Source organism: Sturnira hondurensis, unplaced genomic scaffold (genome assembly GCF_014824575.4).
Source record: "Sturnira hondurensis isolate 20B ecotype Veracruz unplaced genomic scaffold, ASM1482457v3 Scaffold0020787, whole genome shotgun sequence".
In the NCBI taxonomy this organism is placed as follows: Eukaryota; Metazoa; Chordata; class Mammalia; order Chiroptera; family Phyllostomidae; genus Sturnira; species Sturnira hondurensis.
The window spans coordinates 4,326,475-4,349,684 of NW_028093418.1; the positions used below are offsets into that span (position 1 = coordinate 4,326,475).

The 23,210-nt window shown below is 55.4% G+C and overlaps 2 protein-coding genes across 2 annotated transcripts in view; one reads left to right on the top strand and one right to left on the bottom strand.

Annotated features, from left to right (window-relative positions):
• The window catches only part of SACM1L (SAC1 like phosphatidylinositide phosphatase), a 45,114-nt gene extending 43,175 nt beyond the window's left edge, over nt 1–1,939 (top strand). Inside the window, exon 20 of the mRNA XM_037030605.1 lies at nt 121–1,939. Within this exon, the coding sequence (XP_036886500.1) occupies nt 121–257 (137 nt within the window). The 3' untranslated portion in view covers nt 258–1,939. The remainder of the gene's footprint in view (nt 1–120) is intronic.
• A 5,885-nt stretch (nt 1,940–7,824) lies between these two features.
• Nucleotides 7,825–23,210, bottom strand: part of SLC6A20 (solute carrier family 6 member 20) — a 29,187-nt gene continuing 13,801 nt past the window's right edge. The window contains exons 3-11 of the mRNA XM_037030591.1: nt 22,621–22,712; nt 21,975–22,202; nt 21,237–21,347; nt 19,863–20,104; nt 19,032–19,194; nt 15,344–15,548; nt 13,492–13,651; nt 10,485–10,650; nt 7,825–8,849 (exon numbers count right to left, since the gene is read on the bottom strand). Of these exons, the coding sequence (XP_036886486.1) occupies nt 8,697–8,849; nt 10,485–10,650; nt 13,492–13,651; nt 15,344–15,548; nt 19,032–19,194; nt 19,863–20,104; nt 21,237–21,347; nt 21,975–22,202; nt 22,621–22,712 (1,520 nt within the window). The 3' untranslated portion in view covers nt 7,825–8,696. The remainder of the gene's footprint in view (nt 8,850–10,484; nt 10,651–13,491; nt 13,652–15,343; nt 15,549–19,031; nt 19,195–19,862; nt 20,105–21,236; nt 21,348–21,974; nt 22,203–22,620; nt 22,713–23,210) is intronic.

Genomic DNA, 23,210 nt, shown 5'->3' on the forward strand with positions numbered 1-23,210 from the left:
CCGGCCCTGGCCTGCTGCCTCGGAAAGGCTAGGCGGGCCCCGGGAAGACTTCGGTGCCGACCAGAGCCTGTGTCAGTGAGTGATGTTGGTTTGTCACCTCTTTGTTTTTTCTGTCAACAGGTGACACTTGGACAGAAACGCTGGCCTACGTGCTCTTTTGGGGAGTCGCAAGCTTTGGAACCTTTTTTATTATTCTGTACAACGGCAAAGATTTTGTTGATGCCCCCCGATTGGTTCAGAAAGAGAAGATAGACTGAGTTTGTGTCTGTGGAAAGCGGCTCGGATCGGAAGCCTCCACTGGGCACAGCTGGAGTCTTTACTGACCCGCTTTCCACGGCAGCCTGGGCTCCTCACACGGCCGCGGTCCCAGGACGCGCCTGGGGCTCCGTGGGGGGGGGAGGGGGGCAGGCTCACGTCAGTCCGGCATCACTGTCCCGATGACCCCTTCACTGTTGGGACAGTCACGCTGAGAGCTTCGGCTGTACTGCCGCGCAAATGCGACCCGAATTCAGCTCACAGAATGGAAAGAATCTACTCATTGTCAGTTTAATCAGCTGCTACAGAATAAGTAATATATTTAAAAATCCAGTTTCTTTCATTACTTAAAACAGTAAAATTATTTTTCTAGCTCATTTTCATTGTTGCCATTACAGAAGCAGTCGCTGTCGGCAAGCATACTTCTCCGCACCTCTTTGGACTTTCCTTAAAAGTTTAACAATAAGCTAACTCTGTTCTGTTTGTAAAATGTAAGTCTTTTACATTCATCAAGGAGTTTGACAAAACAGACTGTGACTTTGCGGTGGGGAGGGGAGGGGGCGACCATGTTCTTGGGGGGTTTTGGTCGGGCTGCAGTACAGGTGCAGCTTCTTGGAGGCGTGATGAAAAGTCCAGGTGTTCTTTATCTTTTTGAAGAGGTGTAAATGAAATCAGAGAATGTAACGTCTGTTACGCTAATGGTCCAAAGCCGCCTCTCCGTCAGGACTGCCCGGCGTGCAGCACACCCTTGGTTGGTCAGCCACGTCCTCCGGACACTGGTTTCTCCGGGGCCCTCTGGGGAGACGCGAGGCCCCTGAGGGGCTACTGTGCCAGGTCGGTGGTGACACAGAGGCCGAGGCTGCGGCCACGTTTCCGTGCAGGGCACCACGGAGGTGCAGGCCCGTGTCCGGCTTCTGTTCCCCACCAGTAGGTGCATCTGAATGGAGTGCTTTCAGGTGGGGGGGTGTAGTTCTCCAGTCAAGGACCAACGTCAACTTTAATTTATGTGTAAAAACAAGCCTGGAAATATGCTTTAGAAGCTGTGCATAGGCCTAAGTTGGAGTGTACATTCAAATTGTAATTATGAGGTTTAAATATTAGGAAAGTAGGTAAGGTAGTATAATTGCCACTATTTTAAAACAGTTTAGTTAAATACTGCAAAAATATTTGTGTTGTGCTTGAAAATCTGTACAGTTTTCTACAGCAATCCTGTTTTCCTTAAACATCTTTAAAAGCACCTTTATTTCAACATTGTCTTTTTTCTCAACATTATCTTTTATGAACATTAATAAGTGTTGCTTTTAGAAACTCTAAAGGCAGTAATAGCTGGAAAACCTTCTGTAGCTGAAATCAGTCATTAAAACTCACTAGGGTAAGTAATTAGAACTACCTATTCCTAACATGTAAATAAGCAGAATTTGTCCCAAAGACAAAACGCGGAAACTCGGCCGCTGCCCGCTGTGACGTGTCCCTCTGACGCCGCAGGCGTCCGTGTGAAGGACCTCACTTCACCACGACGGAGGCTGAGCCTGCGCTGCCGCGGGGCGGCACTGCCTCGGGGGCCGATGCAGGTGTGGGCGATCGATCCTTGCCGTGACCTTGTTTCTGAACTCATGTACTGTATATCCGTAAGTGGAAATAAAATGTCGTATTTTCTAACCACTCACTGTTGGTGTCGCTCCTGTGCTTCGTCTCGAAAGGGATGTCTTTTTATTCCATTGGAATCGTCAGCTGCGTGGTCAGCACAGAGCAGGCCGGCAACACCGGGGGAGCAGGAGGTCCTGGTGCTTCAGAAACTCTCCTTTCCCTTAGGACCACTCAAGAAACTGTGTGTGTTCTTACACTAATTATTTCTTAGGACAGATAAAACCAGGGAAATATTCAGTCAAGTGTATGCCCATAAAAGGGAGTCCTTTGTCCCCCCCCCCAGCGATGGGGGTGGCACTGGGAGGAGGGCCAGTGCTAGGGATGACCCCAGTCATTTGATGAGGACGTGTCCGTCTGATGGCCCAGGGGTTTACTTTCTGTGTCAGGAGGGGAGTTGGCAGGAGACAAACGGAATCCCCAGTGATGAGGAGGGGCAAGGGAGGGCGGTGCTGGGGGAGTGGCCCAAACGAATGGGGGGCTTCAGGTTTCTTTCTCCAGCTTGCCTAAGAGTCCTGGTGCCAGGAGAAATTAAATTACTGTGGTACAGGTGAATGAGGAGGAATCCTTAAAGTCCTGGCTTGCTTGCCACATAGGCCTCCACCATGGCGGCTCAGTTCACCAAAGCCAGCAAGATGGGAATTCCTGTCCTTTCTAACATCTCAGAAGCTATGTCCCGTCACTTTTGTCACATTCTGTGCTTTAGAAACGAGCCACTCCATCCAGCTCAGCCCAGGAGGAGGGAGCTTCAGGGGAACATGAGTGCCAGGAGGTGGCGGTCTCTGGGGCCCTCTTAGACATCTGCTCCCTCAGCCAGTAAGGAGAAGGACTGGGAAGGCCTGATGCAAATGGGGAGGAAACCAGAGGGGCTGCAGGGGGTGGGGCTTCAGCTAAGGCCCAGGGATCTTGGTTGCCCCCAAAGTGGCACAAAACAATGGGAACTTTTGCTCACAAAAGCCTGCAGTTTGGGCAGGAGCTAGTGGGCACTGCTCGTCCGATTCCACTTGATGTCAGTTGTGTGGCCCAAACGCTGGCACTTACAGTCAAAAGGAACGTGCTCGCTCACCTGTGAGGAGAGGGGACCAACAGGAAGCGGGTTCCGGATGGGGTGACAGGGACACAGCAGGCACCCGGGAACTCCCCTCCTGGGCACAACCAGGCTGCTGGTACCCGTGACCCTGCTCCCTTCCCTTTCTGGGAGGAGCGTGCGGGGAAGGCCCTGCTGGAGCAGTTGGCTGCCCCTGCTCAATCCGCAGCTTCACGCTTCCCTCCTGATGCTTCCTGGGGCCTGGGACAAGGCGGGCCCAGAACCTGTGTCTTTGAAGCCCCGTGTTCTCCCTCCCAAGGCCGCTATATCTCACCCGAGATCACACATGTCTTACTTTTCTCTTTACGTTTTCATGCATTTCTTCCTGGTTGAGTACACACATGTACCCCTAAATAGGTGTATCATCTACTTCTGATCTCCCTGTCTCCCTCTCCTCCGAGAATGGGCTTCCACTGGGGGAGGGGCAGGGAAGAAGTTGTGACTCATTTAATTATCACAGTGAGTGCCCTGGTCCCAGGTGAGCTGCCAGACGGCCTGTTTGTTCTCAGCACTTCCCTTTAGAGATTCTTCTGAGCACAAATTTTTACTTGTTTTGTTGGTTTCAGCCCAAGGTCCAAGTGTTCGCCTTTGTCCTCTCACCAGTTTCAGTGATGTGTGGCTGTGGCCTGTTTATTATTCTAGCTGTGCAGAGCTAAAGTATCATCCATTAAAAGATCACGTTACATTCGATGTCCTACTACCCTAAGCTTCTAGTAGGACTGGGTTTAAACACTGACTCAGGATAGGAAAAGGAGGAAGTGTGGCCAGTAAGTTGTGTTTAGGAGAATCTGAGATGCTCTCACTGAGCCCCCCAGGACCACACATTATCCTGGCTCCCGTCCAACTTTAGTCCCGTGGCACTGCCTGGTCATCTCCCCTCTACCCCATCCTAGTCATCTCCTTCCAGAGAGTAACCTGGCTGCATTGTGAGTCAGGAACTGGGGCGAGGCTCAGTTGGGTGGTTCTTCTGTTCTGGATGGCACTGATGGAGGTCACTCAGTCGTCCTCAGTGGCCTGATGGGTGGGTCTGTCTGGTCCACGTTGGTCTGACATGTTAGCAAGGAGGGCTGGAGGGTGGACTGTGCTGGTCCCGTGAGCTGGAGCACCTCCGAGTGGCCCTGCGGCACAGCAGCCTCAGAGTAGTCGGGCTTCTCTGTGCTGGCTCAGGGCTGCCTGGACCAGTGGGTTTTGTTTGGGTTTTTTTTTTTTAAGGTCTTGGACCCGAGCCCTCTTACCCAGGTCCACACTCACCCTGGGGCATGACGTTTAGACCTGCAACTTTAAATCGCACTTCCATGCTGGCAGTCCCCAACCGTATCGCTGAACCAGACCCTTCCCAAAGCCCCAGAGCCTTTTGTTCAACTGCCTACTGGATGCGCCCCCAATTCTCAGACATCTCAAACTTGGCAGATCAGATGGAGCTCTTGATTCCTGTCCCGCAGACTCATTCCCTTCCCAGCTCTATCTCAGTAAAGGCCACCAGCATCCACCCAGGACATCATTTTATTCCTCTCCTGCTCTTAACTCTGCATCCAATCCATAAGCAAGTCCAGGCAGCTCTCCCCCAAAATAAAACTCTAGCCTGCCCTCCTCTCTCCACGTCCATTTCCAAGCCCATGCTGTCATCATCTCTCCTGTGAACTTACTAGAGGAGACGCTGGAGTGATTCTTCAACTTCCCACCTACATTCCTCCCTCATCCCTGCTCCACAGGTGCCAGTGATCTCGCAGGTGTGAGCCAGAATCCACAGGGCCCCATGTTAACTGCTCAGTGCAGTTCTGTTGCTCTTCGAGTCCCACCCAAGCTCCTTGCTCTGTCCCCAAGGCCTCTGTGACCTGGGCCCCGACACTCCTTGCAGTTCACCTCCACCCTCTTACCCTCATTCCAACCGCAGACGTCCTCCTTCCGCCTGCTCAGCTCAGGGCCTTTGCCCTTGCGGTTGCCTCTGCCTGGATGGACCTTCCAGCAATTCCAGTAACTACTTCATTCTTCCCCTTCGAAACCCAGTTCTCAAAGCTCCTCCTCGACCACAGATCGAGGTGCTGTCCCTGTCACGCCGTCACTTGGCACACGTTTCCTTCTTGCAAACAACCACAGCCTATGATAATCTCATTCATCATTGTCTCTCTTGCTTTCCAGAATATAGGTGCATAAAAGGCCAGGGAGTGTGTCTGCCCTGCTCTGCACTGTCCCCAGCGCCCACCGAGGGACGGGTTTGTCATACACCAGTTGGGGATCTCAGTGGAGGCTGATTCTATGCAGGTGGGCACTGGGGAGAAAAGCAACTCTCATGTGTAAGAAACTGGTCAAGAAATTCCGGTTCAGAATTTCATATTTGTAGATGCACTTTTTTGCTTTGCAAAGTGATGTTTAAATCTGTTTTTTTTTTCTTCGCTTCCCCTGATGTTGAGCAGAAAATGATGAGTTAATTCATTCCCTGCCCCGGCTTTTCTATCTACACAGTGGAACAGCCACGAATGTATTTTTTCCATGAAAAGTACCCAAATGAAAATCGAAGACGCCCTGGTCGGTGTGGTTCAGCGGACTGACCCCCGCCTGCGAACCAAAGGGTCTCTGGTTCAATTCTCACTAAGGGCATGTGCCTGGGTTGAGGGCCAGGTCCCCCAGTAGGGGGCGTGTGAGAGGCAACCGCACACTGACCTGCTCTCTCCCCCTTTCTCACTTTCTTTCCCTCTCTCTAAAAATAAATAAAATCTTTAAAAAAAATCGAAGAGAGTGGTTTACTCACACTCTTTCCCTGAAGCACAGTTGTAAGGTGCTGCGCTAACCTACTGTGTTTTCTCACGGCCTCGGCCTAAGAGAGATCCGGAGATGGTCCGACGGCCCAGGATGCTTCTTGGAGGGTGGGAAGGATTCTGCGGCAATCCAGGAGAGCTCCGGCTCTGTCTTAAATCCGGATAATTAGAAACATTTTTTTCTAACTCTTCTTACGGAAACTAACCTTCACCTTCTCGCGTTCCGGGTCTCCTACACTGTCTCAGTGTGGTTTCACCGGGCTCACATGGAGGCAAATGTGGAAAAGGTAGTCGAAAAAAGACCGGGCAGATTCTCCTCCCCTTCTTTACTTTCCATTTTTCCCAAATTAGCTTGGATGTTTACAGAAGGAAGGGAAATACTGAGTCGAGAAAGGGGCTTCAACACCACAGCCAGCGAATGACAAAAAACCAAAACCCTAGATACACTTGTTTAGGATTTTCTTTATGATGTCAGTTGCTAAAAAGCCAAATACTTTCCACCTGATTCCTTAGCGCTAAGTCAAGGGTTCTTATGTTTCCGGTAGAAACAGCTTTGTGGAGTTGGTGGTCGCCATGGTTACTGACAAGCGTACAGGGTTGGAAATGACCCTTTTCTCTCCAGCTTGTTGTACAGGAAGGGGGTGGACAAATTCCCAGATGACCACTTTTGTGAAGAACCTAGAAAAAAATAGCCCTGGCTGGTGTGGCTCAGTAGGTTGAACGCCGGCCTGTGAACCGAAGGGGTTGCCGGTTTCTGGGTTTCTGGCCAGGTCCCCAGTAGGGGGCACTTGAGAGGCAAGCACACATTGATGTTTCTCTCTTTCTCTTCCCCTCTGTCTAAAAATAAATAAATAAAATCTTTAAAAAAAGAACCTAGAAAATATTCAACAAAGAATTCTTGGGAGCTGTCTTATTACTGGCTCAGGAGAATTATTGAGAAATAGCCTGCTCTCCATGAGGTTCACAGAAACCGGAGTGAAACAGCTGAAACTCGAGACAGCTCACCTGGAGCTCATCATTCTACAAATAGGCGATTTCATTGATGTGACTTTTGTGAGCAAAAGTATTTTGTGGAGGTGACATTTTCGTACAATTGGAAGTGCTCAAAAATGCTTCGAGACCCTTTACGGCCATTTTGATGTCAGTATTCTGCAATGCACAACACATTTACCTCCTTCTCCAACGGCGTGTGGGTTTTCAGATTTGGCGGCTCCAGGGCGTGGCCTGGGCGCCAGGGTTTTAAATGCCTCCAGGTGGTTCGGCCAGGCGACGAGGTAGAGACCGCTGAAATCGTCTTTTTTTTCACAATACTGTGAATAAACCGAAGCCGGAGCACTATCTCTACGCCCTCGCGCGCACCTGACCTTTGGGGCTGAAACACCCTCTGACGCCTGACGCCAGGAAGGCGGGGCCGCATTTCTGGGGGCGGGGTCTGATCTGTGAGGGTTCGGGAGCAGGCTCTGTGCGGTGTGTTTGCCGTTGAGCGGGCTCTCTCCCAGCCTTGGTGGCCCAGGTGTGTCAACACTGCTGATAAGAAAATCAGAGGATGGACAGTTTGGGGTAAATAACTGCTGGCTCACCCATTTTGTTCTTTAATCTTTCCCATTTTATTTTTTTAAAAAGATTTCATTTATTTACTGGGAGAGGGGAAGGGAAGGAGAGAGACACTGACCTCCCACACCTCCACCTGAGGGCCCACAGCCCAGGCTTGTGTCCTGACTAGGAACCGAACCAGTGACCTTTCGGTTTGCAGGACGACGCCCAGCCCGCTGAGCCACACCGGTCAGAGCTGGTTCAGCTATTTCAAAGGCAAGTGATCTTTCCCACTGGCCATCAGCTGAAGCTGCAAGTGCTGATAAGGAGTCAGGTCCAGACAGCAGACCTTCCTAATGCCACAGGGGAGTGTGTAGCGTGAAAAGATTTTTTGGAAAGACATCTCCAGCTGCTATCCGAAGGGAGTGCTTAAGGGTCCTCAGAGGTGTCTGTACCAACCAGAGGAGCCACCCTGACCCCCAGGGTCTCAGAACATTAAAGCAGGAAGGGGCCCACCCACTGCAGTTAAAAAAAACGGCAGAGACATCGGCACGGTGGACAAAAGCTTTATCATAAATATGTGTCTTCCGTTACAAGATGCTCTGTTTGAGTTATGTACATTTTAGAAAACTTATATACAGATAAATAAGTTTAAATGGATTGTAAGTAGTGTTCCTGGTCTTCCCTACACCAGCCTGGACATTGCACCCAAATAAACGTTAGGTGGACTCCCGCCATCCCCGCAGCCCTAAAAATGGAGTTGAGGCCCTTTTTGTCAAGAGGACTGGTCCCGGCCCGCTGTGAGGGACCTTGGCTTACAGAGATTCTAATTTTGTGAGTCCCAAACCGCGGCCTTGTTGACGGCCAGTCAGGCCCGTTAGTGAAGGAGGGCACAGCAAATGCATCATCACTGCGGCAGAGAGGAGGACTGAGTCTGAACCAGTGATGTTCAGATCTGTCCTCTGAGGCACTTAGAAAACTCCTTTTCAAACTGGTGTGAAAACCACGGGCCTCTCATGTTTGGCGACCTCTTTGGGGGAGGCCACGGCTTACATTCTGGCCCATAAAAATTAGTCACATTTCAGCTCACTGTACTCTAATTCCAGGACGCTCCTAGAATTGAGGAAGCAATTGTCGTTAAGACCGGCCTTGAAAAGCCTGCCTCTGGGGTGACAAGGAGACAGCCTGTATGACTGTGGGGGGAGGCAGTGGCCGGAGGGGCCACTGCGGGGACAGGGTGTGGGTTTCCGGGGGCACCCCCTTCCTCCTCACTTCCCAACCGACTCTTCCTTCTGGGCTCGGAAGATTAGGGCCAGGAGCTCCTGGAGCCCAGCACTCACAAAAGCAGCCGAGGCCATGCCACCTGGAAACAGCAGCTGGGGACAAGCACTGGACGTGGCCTCCGCCGGGAGGCCCGGCTCTCAGGCCTCGGAGGCCGTGTCCCCTCCCCTCTTGAAGCAGCGCAGGATGAAAGCCACCAGGGCCGCCAGGGGGATGCACATGGTGGAGGAGGCCACCAGCAGCCCGATGACCGCCAGTGCGTATGTGGGGTAGTCCTTGGTCACGAGCTGGCCCTGAAAAGAGAAGCTGAGAGTCAGCGGCAAGAACCTCTGTAGGCAGATGAGGGCGTCGCGCCCTGCAGACCCCGGCCATCCCCTGGGCTCCGAGGCTCCCTGGCAAGGGTGCTGGGCCGGTGAGCTCCCCCCATCTACTACTCTCTCTTCCTTCAACCAGGACCTGTAGAGCCACTGTTGGGAGGGACCCATAAAGAGGGAGCACAGGGATAGCCAGCGGTCTGACGTTTGGGGTGCAGGGCAGGGCACCTAGAGGTCAGGGGCAGCCCTCAGCCCTGCGAGGTCCAGGAGAACTTGCTGGTTCATGCCATCCAATACCAGACACAGGTGGCCACTGAGCACTTGAACTGCTGCAAGTGAAACGGAGGAACAGAATTTAAAATTCTATTTAATTTTAAGAAGTTTAAATAGCTCCTTTGGCCATGGGCTACCGTATTGGAGAGCAAGCTGCGGCTTCGAGAGAAGCCTCGTGAATCTGGGTTTGGTTGGTGGGATGGGGATGCTTCCGCAGATGCGCTGCGTTAAAACCGATGAGAAATGAGGCCCAAAAGCCAATAAATGCCATCTGCCACAAGGAACCACAGGACCGCTCTGTTTGAGTTGTATACAAACAGATTGTGAGCGTTCAGGATCAGCGAAGTGCGCGCGGTCCGCAAACCAAATGGCGCTCTGGCGCCCCCGCGCGGCGGTCCTTCTGCTCTGCACCGAGGAGCACAGACGTTGGGAGGAAGCATTTACAAACTGTTTTCAGCAACCGGACAGCATTTCCTCGTGTCTGTTGACTCTAATAAATAATGGGCACTTATGTGTACTTTTTTTCCATTTAATTTTTCAAGTGTCATTCTTAGTGCATTCTAGGAAAGAATCAGCCTGCGAGGGGTGGAGAAAACACCCCCACACTCCCCCAGTTTGAGAAGCTTGCTCAGCCTCCCCCGAGGGGCGGCCTCTGAGGCTGTGCCTCCGTTTGCTTTGCGTGGGGCAGGCAGGGGGTGCGAGCTGGCTCACCAGGCCCTTCACACACTGATCTGCACACATCACACCTACTGTCTTCTTGGGAGAGAAAGCCAAACTGGCACGTTTTTTCCTATGAAAGTGTGTCCATGTGAGGACAGCCTGGGCTCGCCAGAACAGACCATGAACGGCTGCACTGGCTGTGAACATGCGGACACCCTGCCCTTCTGGGTGGTGGACAGTTCTGTGTCAGCCACACCCAGGGCCCAGGAGCCTGCTCCCCGCCCCCCTCCCCCGCCCCAGGTCAGTGGCCAGGGGCACAGCCCATGCCTCCAAGCACGCTGGCCTTTCCCAGGAAGGCCTAGTGCCCTCGATGGAGTGGGAGGGCCTGCTGGCCAGAGGCCCGGAGGCAGGAACCAGGGCCTTTGCCGGCAGCTTTTCCCTGCTGCCAGGAGCAGGGCCCCGGGGAAGTCCTGGAGGGATTTCCGTTTAGTGCAACACATGTCGAAAAGCTTGAAGCCCAGCTGTGCCGTCCTGGGCTGAGAGCTCTGAAACGCCTGGGTGATGTTTGCATGCCGTGACAAGTAACCTGCTCAAGCCACGGCAGAGGTTCCCTGGTTTTGGAAGCGAAGGCCTGTGCTCCCCAGGGAGCGTGGGGCCCGGGGGGGGGGCGGGGGCAGGTACCTGGGAGGCGTCCCAGGCCTGGTACTGCAGGGTCCCCGTGAGGATGTAGTCGCTCAGGTAGAAGAGCAAGAGGCTGATGATGATCAGCGGGCTCACGCCGGCCCACATGACCTTCCAGTACCAGTTCAGAGGGTGGCCGGTCATGGCCTGAAGGTCACTTGCAAATCTACTTGGAAGACGGGAGAGAAAGTCTAGGTTATTCACAACTGAACACAGCCATGGGGCCTCCCTCTCTGATTCCTTCTGGGGACAGGGTGCTGGGCGTGGGGAGGGGCGAAGGGCTGAGGCCGCCACAGAGCCGGGGCAAAGCAGCCACCCCACAGAGCAGTGGGTGTCAGGAGACAGCCTCCTGGAGCCAAGTGTCCGCGACGAAGGCTGCTGGTGCAGACCGGAGGGCAGCTCCCAGCAGTGGCGGGAACAAAGAGCATGGGGCACTGGCCTGGGGGCCTCAACGCCAGGGGACCCCCCGGGGCAGCTCTGCCCCACCCCTCCCACCCTGGTGTCTGCCAGGGACTCTCCTGCCATTAGAAACACAGCTAGAGGGAGGCCCTGGCTGGGTGGCTCCGCGGGTTACAGCGTCATCCCAATACACCATAAATACGTGCGACAACAAATTGATGTCTCTCTCTCGCTCCCTTCCTCTCACTCTCTAAAAATCTATACATTTAAAAGTTAAAAAAAAAATGTAACACCNCTGGGGGCCTCAACGCCAGGGGACCCCCCGGGGCAGCTCTGCCCCACCCCTCCCACCCTGGTGTCTGCCAGGGACTCTCCTGCCATTAGAAACACAGCTAGAGGGAGGCCCTGGCTGGGTGGCTCCGCGGGTTACAGCGTCATCCCAATACACCATAAATAAGTGCGACAACAAATTGATGTCTCTCTCTCGCTCCCTTCCTCTCACTCTCTAAAAATCTATACATTTAAAAGTTAAAAAAAAAAATGTAACACCCCTGGAGTGGAATCTCTTGTCTCCTGAAACCACAGCGGAACCGACCACGTTCTGGGATCCGGGGACAGAGAGGCAGACTGGGACTGAAGGCGAAGGGGCCGGCGGTTGGAGCCCGAGGAGAGAAGCCAGGGCAGCCTGCAGACCGCCCTGTGGCCAATCCTGTCCTTGGAGCGCCTTTCTCCCCTTTTCTTTAAATCGATTCTTTTGCCCAAGCTTAGCCGTGGCATAACGGCACCCATCTGATTGTGGGTTGGATGGGCCAATCATGTATTTTTCAATACGCACACAAATAAGCCCAGGAAGCATCTTCAGCGCTTTGGGTCATGCTGACCCAGCCCCTCAAGGTTTCACGGTGCGGAAGGACCAGGGCCCAGGGCCGAGATGGGACTTGTCTGGGGGCTCCCCGGTTGTGGCCAACCCAGCCCAGGGTCTTTAAAGCTGCTCCCCACGCTGGGAGAGGCAGTCGTAGAGGGAGGGCGGGGAGGGGGGAGCAGGGTGTGACTGCCACCGGCAGCAACCACTGCCACCTGCCTCACTGGGACTCCCAGCCTCTCCTGGTTCCCACGTGAGCCTGCGAGGACCTCTACCTGCCCCTGTGCTGCCGCTGACCTAGCCAGACCCTAGGCTCTAGGCTATGAGGACTCACGTACGTAATGTGAACATGAGGGATTTTCAAGACCACACACAGCAGAAAGTGTTGGGGTCTCTTGTCCCTTGACCGGCCCTGCCCTCTGCTCTCCTGAAGAGAGAAAGGAGGGAAGAACGGGCTTCAGGAAAAAAGGCCGCTGGCACTGTTGCAAAGTGGCCACGAGATGGCGTTGTCGCCTGTGCGCCCAGAAAGACTGCCCTCTGCTGGTCATTCTCAGTTCTGGCTGCGTGCGACATCCCGAGGACACCTTCCGGTTCCTCCCTCCATCCCCATCACGCACTGTGCACCAACTGGTGCCCCTTTCCCACGCCCCCAGTGGGCCCTAGGCTCCGTCCTTCTGTCTCCAGCCTTCTCCCTTTGCCCCGAAACATCCAGCCTGTCAGATGACCCATCTTTCTTTCCCTCCCTCTGTACAGGCACTTCCTAGGTGATCCATTTGCCCCAGTTTACCCACGAAGTCCTTCTTGGGTTTAGCACCAAAACCCCAACACCCCACAAAACCCTCCTTCCGGGGAAAACAGGGTGAGCCCATGTTACTAGCTGTTGGGGGGCGGGGATCAAAAGGCATTCCTTGCCCAGGCCAGTTTTAGAAATGCCGCAAACCGCAAGCCCCTCTTGGAGAGAGTCACAGTTGTCCTCCGGGCTCTGAGAGAGCTGGCTTTAACTCGTGTCCTGTGTTATTTGGTCATGGAAATCCCTCAGCCGGGCTTCCAAAGAGACAGGGACACTCGGCACTGCGGGCCTGGCTCCCAGAGGCTGTGCTGGGCCCCTGGCCCGCCCCTGAATCAGTTGGGAAGACTATGAAGGCCTGGGCTGGGGAACCACGCAGGACAGCTCTTCTCATTAGACTCACATCCGATCAGTGAATCTGAAAATGCAATGGGGTCTCGGATCCCTGGACGCGTCAAAATAAAATACGGGATCTGATTCAGGGACTTGGGTGGGTGGGCCTGATACTCTGCATTCTAACAAGCCCCTGGTACTAACAAGCTGCGACTCTGGGACCCCAGACCATGGCTCTCGGCCAGGCCACCCATTCCGTCCCCTGGGAGATTCAGACACTCCAGGGCTGCGCTGGGCACCAGGGTTGAGAACCTGACATCCTGAATCTGCCCAGCGGCCGACGTCCGAGTTATCAGCTGGACTTTGGTCAGTGGGCTTGAAAACTACTGGTGTTGGCCAAGGGTCAGCACAGGGGATGACTCCCCGGCCCTGGGCCCCAGTGGGGCTCAGCAGACTCAACAGGCCAGTATCCTTTGCTAGAAGGCGAGAGCCTGGGGAGCAGGGGAGATGCGGTTGAAGGCAAACTGAACAGGAAGTGAGGAGAATTAGCTGTGATCTGGGGAGACAGGGCTTTTCCAGGCGGGGTGGGGGCGGCTCCCCAGCAGCTGGGGGTGGGGCCTCCTCACCTCCTGAGCCCGTACACGTAGCACACGGCCGAGATCTCCACCAGGACGATGAGCAGCAGGGACAGCGTGGCCGCGTAGTCGTTGAAGATGTCGAACCAGTAGTTGCCGGCCTCCGTGGTGAACACCATGCCGATGGCACAGCTGATGAGGCACACCAGACCTGGGGCCACAAGGACACCTGCTCAGCTGCCTGAGACCCACCCTGCGCACCCAGTTTTCTGCGGGGCAGCCCCGCCGTGGACGCCAAGGGGACTCTGGCTGACAGGCTCATCCACGTGGACCGGGAGAGCGTCATGGCCTGGCCTCTCTGATTGTGTGTACCACGTGCGTGGGTGCGAGGTTTTGGGGCGTGCGGGGGGGGGGGGGGGGAGGGGCCAAGGTGTCCCAGGGAGTGTTGGCCAGTGTCACTGACGGCAATTCACGGAGCCGTCCAGCAGGGGGCACCAGATCAATGGGAAAGAGAACCCTGCGGGCCTCCTCTCCAGGGAAGCCTGCCCAGGCTGTTAGTCTTCTGACACGGTTATCTCAACAACTCAGTGCCTGAGCTCATGGGAGGTGCATTGGGGCGGGAGATGTGAGCTGTGGGGTGACCCTCACAGGGCTTCCTAGCGAGGATTCATGTCTGAGCAGAAGTGGGTGGGGGGTGAAGGCAAGAGAAGACTGGGATGATTACTCAGCCCCCACCCTGCCCCAGGCACTGGCCACGCACTGGATCCTCAGCCTCTGAGACAGGTATTAGGAGTCCCGGGGTACAGGTGGGGGAGCCCAGGCTCAGAGACGTTGAGCAACTTTCCCCATGTTGCACAGCACGTAAATGGCGGAGGCAGGATTCAAGCATAGGCCCCGCTGCCTCCAGAATTGGTTCCTGTCCTGGTCTCCTTCCGCTGCCGCCTTGGGCGCCCCATCGAGTGTCTGACGCCAAAGCTCCCTTCTGCTCGCTCCACTGCGACACCGTGTACCCTTAGCCACCGTGCCCCATCCTGAAGGGGCCACATGGGAGGGCCGGTGGGCTGGGACGGGCACACGTAACGTGGCTGTGGGCATGGACAAAGGGTGGGCCCTCCCACAGGGCCAGCAGGACTTCAAGAGAATGGGGTGGGAGTCGGGGCGGGAGGAGGGACTTGGCGGATGTGGAGGGGCAGCGTCATCAAAGGCAGGGGAGGGTCGGCTGGGTCGGAGTGGGGCGGATGGGCGGTGGAACGACCCACCGGGAAAGCGGGTTCTTTCCCTACAGCCCTTTGCCTCCAGACGGCCAGAAGGCAGAGGAGTGCTGTGTCCGCTCTGACCATGAACTACCCCGGGGGGCAGGACCTGGACAGACACCTGCTGGCCCAGCAGTGTGGGTGGGTCTCAGCATCTGAGAGAAGACACACAGGCTACACATATGTGTGACTCCATGAATGTGAAGTCAAGAAAGGGGGGTCCAACACGGAAGGGTGAGAACAGCGGTGACTTCAGGGCGGGAAGTGGACACGCAGGTGACACTCACGGAGCCAGGGCTTCAGGAAGGCACCTGCTGTCAGGGCTGTCCCTCCACTGAACAGACAGCAGCAGCCTCGCCCCTGCCTGCAGAGCCCTGGGTGCCGTGTCTGGGAGCTGGGCCGCCCCCAAGGTTGGGGTGGCCCCAGCACGTGCCCATGGGGTGCAGAACCAGACGCACAGGGGGAATCACATGTGCCCGGATGGCCCTCGGTGAGGGGAAAGTGAGCAGCGCAGGGCCACCATGAGGTTGCCGCAGCCCCTGTGGCCACTTCAACAGGCACATGGCCCCTGAGGCAGCCTGTCCGTCTGCCTGTCCCTCACATCCCACCTCCCCAGGAGTCCCACCACCTCCCCAGGCCCACAGGCTCACCTGAGATGGCCTCCTTGGGCAGGCGGCTGGAGATGGCCTTGCTGTCGGTCAGCGGGGTGAGGATGGCAGCCGTGTTGCCCAGCATGCTCCCGACACCCAGCATCAGCAGCATGAAGAAGTACAGCACTGACCACAGCTGGGACACCTCCATGTTCTTGATGGCCTCGGTGTAGACGATGAAAGCCAGGCCTGTGCCCTGGACCGCCTGCCCACAGCAAGCAGACCCCAGTCACTCACTCACCCCAGGGACAAGTCACTCACCCCAGGGACAGATGGCTCCCCAAACACACCCGACCATGCTCAGCAGCGGGGCCGGGGGATCTCAGAGTGGACCTTGGAGTGGGCCACGAGAAGCCACACGCTGAGGCTGGACCTCCCATCTGCAGCCCAGCCCTCGGGCTCCGCTGGGCAGACAGAGATGTGAGCTGTCAGGGGTCCGTGTGAAGCCCTGGCTGGAGCGCTCAGTGGACTGAGCGCTGGACTGTGAAGCCGAGGGGTCCATGTGTGTGAGGTGACATTTCCATCCGCTGGGGACACCAAGTTCCCCTTCCCTGCCCCAACTCTCAGAAATTCTGGCTAAAGCATCATAAAACATTTCCGTAATTTCTGCTTCCAATGTCACAACTGATTGGTGTTTGAGGCCTTGGTGGCTGCCAGCTGAGGCGGGATGGCGGGGCCAGAGCAGCAGGTGCGCAATGGTGGGGAGCCAGCCTGGCCGGCGGGCAGCTGGGACAGGTGGGGCTGCTCAGTGGTGGGGTCCCTGAGGTGGAGACACCGCTGTGGGGACACTGAACTGTGGACACTGAGACTGGAGCTCCTGTTTACAGACAACCTCCACGGGGGAGGGATGGAAAAGGGCCATGGCTGTGATGTCCCCTGGCTACCAGCATCAGAAGAGGAAGCGAAACCTGTCTGGGGGAGGGTCCCATGATTAGGACCCCCAGGACGGTCTTTATTTTTTAAGATTTTATTTACTTATTTTTAGAGGGGAGGGAGGGAGAAGTGAAGGAGAGAAGCATCAATGTGTGGTCGCCTCTTACACGCTCTCCGCTGGGGACCTGGCCTGCAACCCAGGCATGTGCCCTGACTAGGAATCAAACTGGTAACTTTTCGGTTTGCAGGCCACTGCTCAATCCACAGAGCCACACCAACCAGGGTGGGAAAACCACCTTTAAAAGATGGGGGCCAAACAGAAACAAACTCCCAGGTACAGAGAACAAATGGATGGTGCCGGGTGGAAGGCAGGTGGGGGAGATGAGGATGTGGAGTGCCTCGCAGGGAATACAGTCAACGACATTGGAATAAACCAACGTGGTGCCGGGCGGGCACTTGGATTACTGGGACCATCGCTTTGTAAGTTGTACAGACGTCCAATCACTGTGCTGCACACTCAAAACGAATATAATATTGTAAACTGTAATTGGAAAATAAATGTATTTTTTAAAATGGGGACCAAATATAGACATACAAATAAAACCCGACAACATTTATCATAAAAACTTGCAGTAAAGGAATGCATTTTAAGGGAGGAAAAAAGAAAACCCAACCCCAGACAAACCCCAGAGGATGGCTGGGTGCAAGGACAAATGGTGAATAAATAAAACACCTAATGAAGATAAACACAAACATTGTCTACATGAGGGAACAACAGTACCCAATGTATGAGTTTAAAAAAGGCAGAACTGGACAAAAATGGCGCTGAAAACAGGGGGGAGGAGCAGAGGTGGTCTGAAGTCAAGACAGTGTTTACCTTTGGATTTTTCTCAGTTAAATGTGTGTGGAAAGTTTTCAAGGAGAGACAAGGAGCATAGACATTCCAAACAGCAGAGAGTGGGGCGGAATGAGGAAAAACCCGCAACAGGGAAACGCAGTCGAAATAAATCAATAACCACATGGTTCTTGGACGTTGAGCCAAGCTTGAAAGAAAGGGAGGAAGATGCCCAGGTGCCAAGAACAAAGAGGGAATTTGAACCGGAACAAGAGCTAAAGCCAAAGGCCTCAGGGGCCAGCTGAGTGGGGGGTCCAGGCCCTAAAGGCTGGGGTTGGGTCCTGGGTTGGGGGACAGGCAGGAGGAGCAAGTGGGGCCTCGGCCACAACCCACTGACCGAGCACGGCTCCCCCCCAGACAAATGCCGAAAATACCTCCCAGGTGGCTCGCGGACAGCCAGAGCAATGGGCCTTCACTCGTCTCTATTCTTGTAAAACATTCTCCAGAGACACTCTCTAGAAGCCGTCTCTAAGAGCACGAAATATAAGAATTAGATAAAGACGCCCACTCTCATTGCTGCTTCCACCGCGCTGGAAGCCCTGGCAAATACCACAGGAAAAAAAAAAAGGAAGCGACAGAGGGTTGGGAAGAAGAATGGAAGCAGGTGATACAAGAGTCTATGTCAGGGTCCTGGCTGGTGTAGCTCAGTGGATTGAGCACGGGTCTGTGAACCAGGCGATTGGGGTTCGATTCCCAGTCAGGGCACATTCCTGGAGTTGCAGGCCAGTTCCCGGCAAGGGCCAGTTCCCAGCAGGGGATGCACAAGAAGCAACCATGCATTGATGTTTCTCTTCCTCTCTCTTTCCTTTCCCCTCTAAAGATAAATAAAATATTTTTCTTTAAAAAAAGAGTCTATGTCCGACACTGAAGTGAGTACACAGACAAATCCGAGACCGAGGGAGAGAGTTCACCAAGGTTGCTACGTAGCAGCTCCACACACGACAACCCTTAGCCCTCTTTCCCCACAAAGCTGGGCCGCGATAGGGGAAATAAAGACACGGTTCACGAGAGCCGCAGGACAGCAAGGCGCCCAGACAGAAAGCTGATTTAAGACGAGCCCCGGTGTTCACGGAGAAGATGCGTTGAAGGATGCAGAAGACCTGTGCGCATGATGATAACGTTCCTGAACCGAAAGTCACCAAAAGGCCTGAATCAAAAAAATATTCATTCTCCCCGATGTACATCCAAAGAATCAATTCCTAAAGATAAAATTCCTAACATATTGTTCCTCGATGGAACTTGTCAAATTCATCCTAAAATCAGTGAGGAAAACAAATGAAGACCCCAGCAAAGTAAAGATAAATCTGTAAAATATAAATAAGGGTGACGTCAGTAGCAAATTTTTTTTTAAAGCCAAATGTCTAGTCGTGAGGAAATAGGTAAATGACGGTGTATCTGTGTGGTGAGACAAAATGCCGCACTTCAAACGAGTTAGGAGACTCCACGTGCGTTATTAGGGATGGATCCTGAAACCCGAAGGGCGGGTGAGGAAGGGAGCCCCCTGGACCCCTCATTTCCATATACAAAACTGCCAAGGAAACGACAATGTTTAACCCTATCCACACGGGTAATCAAAATGTCAACACAAAGAGCTCCTCTCTGCTGAGCACCCGGAGTTTGAGGCTGGTCCCACGGGCCTTTCCTTTTGTCCCTGAAACGTTCTTTCCTTTTATATTAAGAGAAAGAAATCTGCCCCCCCCTCAAAAAGACAAATGTTTGCAATTGCCCATTCAGGGTGGTAGGTCTATAGGGGCTCATTATATTATTCTTTGTGCTTCACTGTTGTTCTGAAACATAAAAGGAGAAAAAGGAAAGGAAAAAACGGGGTCAGGTCTCCCTTCTCCTGGCAGAGGTGGGGGGGTGGGGGGTGGGGGGACGATGACAGAGAGTTCTGTCTCCGGAGACCTTGCCAGCGCTCACCGTGTCCAGCTCCGCTTCCAAGCTGCAGTTTTTAATTTGTGGGAACACCTCGCTATACCGGCTGGGGTAGGTGGATGCCAGGTAGCCCTTCACCTGCTCCAGGTTGCTGGCTGTCAGAAAGCCGTCTTCCAGGTCGAAAGAATTGGTCAGCAGCAGAATCACCCTGTGGGCCAGAGCGTCGGGTGGACCTCCACCGATTAGAAAGGCCGCTGTCGCCGAGCCCCAAACCCCAGGGAAGCTTGGGCGCCAGGCTGCCTACCCGGCCCCTTCTTTTCTGAGGGGGCGAGGTTCTCAACAAAAGGAACCTGTGCACTGGTGACCTTGTAAATGGCATGGTATTTTGAGTGGCTTTGAGGAAGCCTCAGATGGGAGCAGTGATGACTGGTGGAACCGATCCACACAGCGCACAGTGAGGCTGCGCCAAACTCTGGGCCACAGAGCGCCTGGGAGGATGGAAACGCCTCACTTCCATGCCATCCAGCTGGGGGTCTGTAGGCCACAGGTGCGATGGAGGAACTGACTTAAACCAAAGTTTGTTTACATTTGTAAGTAGCCCCTCGGGGCTCGGAACGCGCTGTCACGCAGTGTGCCTGCCTGGTGTTTCTTCTACTTCGGCAGGATTACAGCAAGTAGATTCTGTCTTCTCCGTGGCTCAGCAAGAGAGCGAGCTTGGTTGCTTTTGAGGCCGGGGAGACAGGGCAGAAGAAATTTGGCAAGGCCGCTGCCCTTTGCCCTTTACCCCTTGGCCCCTTGGCAACTACCTCTTCCCAGGTGCCCCTTCAACTCAGAGCCTTGGAGACTGGTCTCCCCCTTGAGGCTCAGGGCTCTTACTTGTTCACGCAGCTTTCGTAGTTGAAGGTGGCCTTGAAGCCATAGATGGAGAAGGTAACGACGCTGGCGAATATGGAGGTGGAGCTGTTGATGAGAGACACGATAACCGCGTGCCTCTGGCAGTTGCTGGAGGGCTCGTTGTAGCTGGCGAAGGCGATCAGGCTGCCGAACCCCAGGCCGAGCGAGAAGAAGATCTGGGTGGCCGCGTTGATCCAGGCCTTGGGGTTGGCCAGCTGCTCCACCTGGGAGGCCAGCAGGGACAGGGCTGGTGAACCCTGGTGGGGTCCCAAACTCCCCAGCCAGGGGAGGGAGGGCCTTGCCCACAGCGTGCAGCCCACTGTCACTCCTGGCCTCCCATCGGCGCTGCCCCCCTTCCTCAGCAGATGAAGCACATCCCTCCCGTCCTACCCTGCCCTGCACAACCCTGTGCCCACAGGAGGCAAGCTGTTGGAAAGTGTGGGCTGTTGGAAAGTGTGGGCTGTTGGAAAGTGTGGGCTGTTGGAAAGTGTAGGCAGAATTGCTTTGAAAGGGATTGCGCCCCCAGCCCGTGAGGCAGCAGCACTGTGGCCTGGCGGTGGGGCCGACGTCTGGGGAGAGGCTGCTGGTATGGTCATTTTGTTTCCAGGGGCCATATTCACTCTGGGGAGAACTTGTCCTGCCCCGATGGGCAGCAGTGCTGAATGCCGGCTGTGGGAGGCTGCCTGGGGCTGCGGGAACCCTGCAGGGTATGGCGTTGCCCGGTAGGGAAAGTGGCCCCTGGAAGTGGCCAGCAGGAGACCCAGATCACTGGACTGGGGCTGGAGCCAGACAACTGAGCTCCCGGGCTGGAGGGAGGGGGCTGGGGTGAGGCTGCAGCCAGGAGGCCACGCATGGAGCTGGGCAGCGGCTGGTGGGGGTCAGAGAGGACCAGGAGGGTGAGGGGACAAAAGATTCAATGCCTGAGCCCTGGCTGACGTGGCTTAATTGACTGGGGTGTCGTCCCATGAACCAAAAAAAAGGTCATGGGTTCGATTCCTGGTCAGGGCCATGCCTAGGTTGTGGGTTTGGTCCGACCAATGTTTCTCTCTCGCATTGATGGCTCTCTCCCTCCCTTTCTCTCTTTTAACATCAGTGAGCATGACCTTGGGTGAGGATTAAAAAGCAAAAGACTCAATGCCTGAGAATTCACAGGGCTTGGGGACAGTCCAGCGGGGGCGGTGACTTCACACCCACAGCTAATCCACACCCTCCGCTGACCTGGAGGGCCTGCAGCAGACTCCGGGGTTCAGGACCCCGTTCACCCCTCCCTCACCTTCCCCTCTCTCTCTCCATCCATTCTGGAAGATGGCAGGGTGAGTGGGGCGTGCTCAGGGACCCCGTCCCTCCATCCCATACCTTGGGGGTAAACATGTACACCAGGCCGTTGGTGGCTCCATGGAGTGTGAGGCCCCTGACCAGGTAGATGATGAGCACGCAGTAGGGCAGCAATGCTGTGAAATACACCACCTGTGGGCACCAGAGGGCAGAGTCAGCCTCCTGGAGACCCACAACAGGCCCGCGGTCCCCATGAGACCCTACATTGGTGGAGCAAGACAGAGTTAAAGGAACATCAGCCCAGCAGGAGAAGAAAAGGCTTATAAATCGCTCCGATGGGGCAGCAGGAGGCTCTCAGCCTGGGCTGCGCCTCAGAAGGACCTGGAGGGCTTTCAAAGCCCCTGGGCCCAGGCCGCCCCCCACGCCTATCACTCCGGAGCCTCTGGGGGTCAGACCCAGGGGACGAGCTGTAAAGCGTGCCAGGTGTTGCTGGCATGTGGCTGGTGTGAGACCGGAACTAGGGTGTCTCTGGGGGATCTTCTGTCTCTCCCCCTGTCTGGCCGCTTGGTGCTGCTTGGGCAGGGTGCACTGGGGGCTGGCAGGTACAGTGCTCGTCTCTCCAGGCGGCTGGGGAGCCCTTGTGTTGAGGTTTAGGGCTGTGACCCAACCGCCGCTGGCCATCTTTACAGTCACCTAGCAGGTGACCAGTGCCTCCCCCAGCACAGCTTCTGCCCCTCAAGGACGGCAGGCAGCCCGGAGGCCCTGCAGGCCTCCGGCCCCACCTCCCCAGGCACTGGTCCCCCTGCTGTGCCAGCCCACCTTGCCAGTGGATGCGGTGCCCCGGAGGATGCACAGGTACACCATGAGCCAGGCCAGCACGAGGCACAGTGCCGGCTCCCACTGCACGCTGCCGCTCTCCTGGATGGACGGTGAGATGTTGAGGGTCTTCCTGTACCAGAAGTACTGCGTCGACGAAGCCAGCTCACACTCCTCGTCGTAGCCCGTGCGGTTGCCATTCAGTGGGCAGCGAGACCACGGCAGGGGGTTCTGGGGGCAACGCAGCACCACACAGAGAGGTGAGGGCTGAGGCCAAAGGTTAGATTTCGGGGGACAGGAGGTGGCCCTGGTATGGGGCTCTTGAAACAAAAGGGGGCTGGTCCCCAAAGGGCAGGCAGCAGGAGGCCCTGGGGTAGATAGGGTCTCCAAGGGTTAGTCAGGGGCACAGGTGGGGCTTAGAAATAGGAGCGAGGCAGGGCAGAGTGGGTGAGAGGGCTTCCCACTCCTTACAGCCCTACCCGTGTTGGTTGAGGGCCACCAGCCTCTACTGTGGGCCCGAGAGACTGACTGCATGAACAATAAGGGCCAGACCATCCGAGACGACAGGGCCCTGACCCACACCTCCCCGCCTGTTCCAGCAGATGGCCCTGCCCTCCTGCTTCCACCCGGCTCTGGCTCACACGCTCACCTGGAAGGAGTGGAAGAGGTACCAGAAGGCCCAGGCATTGATGACGTTGTAGTACATGGACAGGAAGAAGGAGACCACCACGCTGGCGATCCCTGTGCAGAAGCAGAGGGTGCTGAGGGTCCTCCTGGCCCCCTGCCTGCCTGGACCCGGCAGCTGGGGTCCCTCCACCACTCCCAGGACACCCACGCAGTGAGTGGCCCCTTCCCCCAGGATGGCAAAACCTCCAAAGCAGGTTTGTGAGGGGCCTGCCGTGGCCAGGGCCCGGTGAGCACTGCCCAGGGCTGGTCTCTCACCCCACCTCCTCCCCATCTTCTGGGACAAGAGGATGATGACATATTTTGGAGGTCTCAGTGCTGGCTGCCGCTCACAAAGCAGCACCCCAGGCTGGCACAGCCATCTGGCCTGTTTTCTACCACACGGCAAATGACGCCTCGGAGAAGCCCTCAGGGATTGCTCACTTGGGTGGATCGTCAACCACACAGCTCCCCGATAACCATTAACGGCCACTCGAGAAGGGAGGCAGTTCGGGCTAGGAGATGATTTGTCAGGGCACGGGACACATTTCTCCTGCACCTGAGACAAGTCACGTA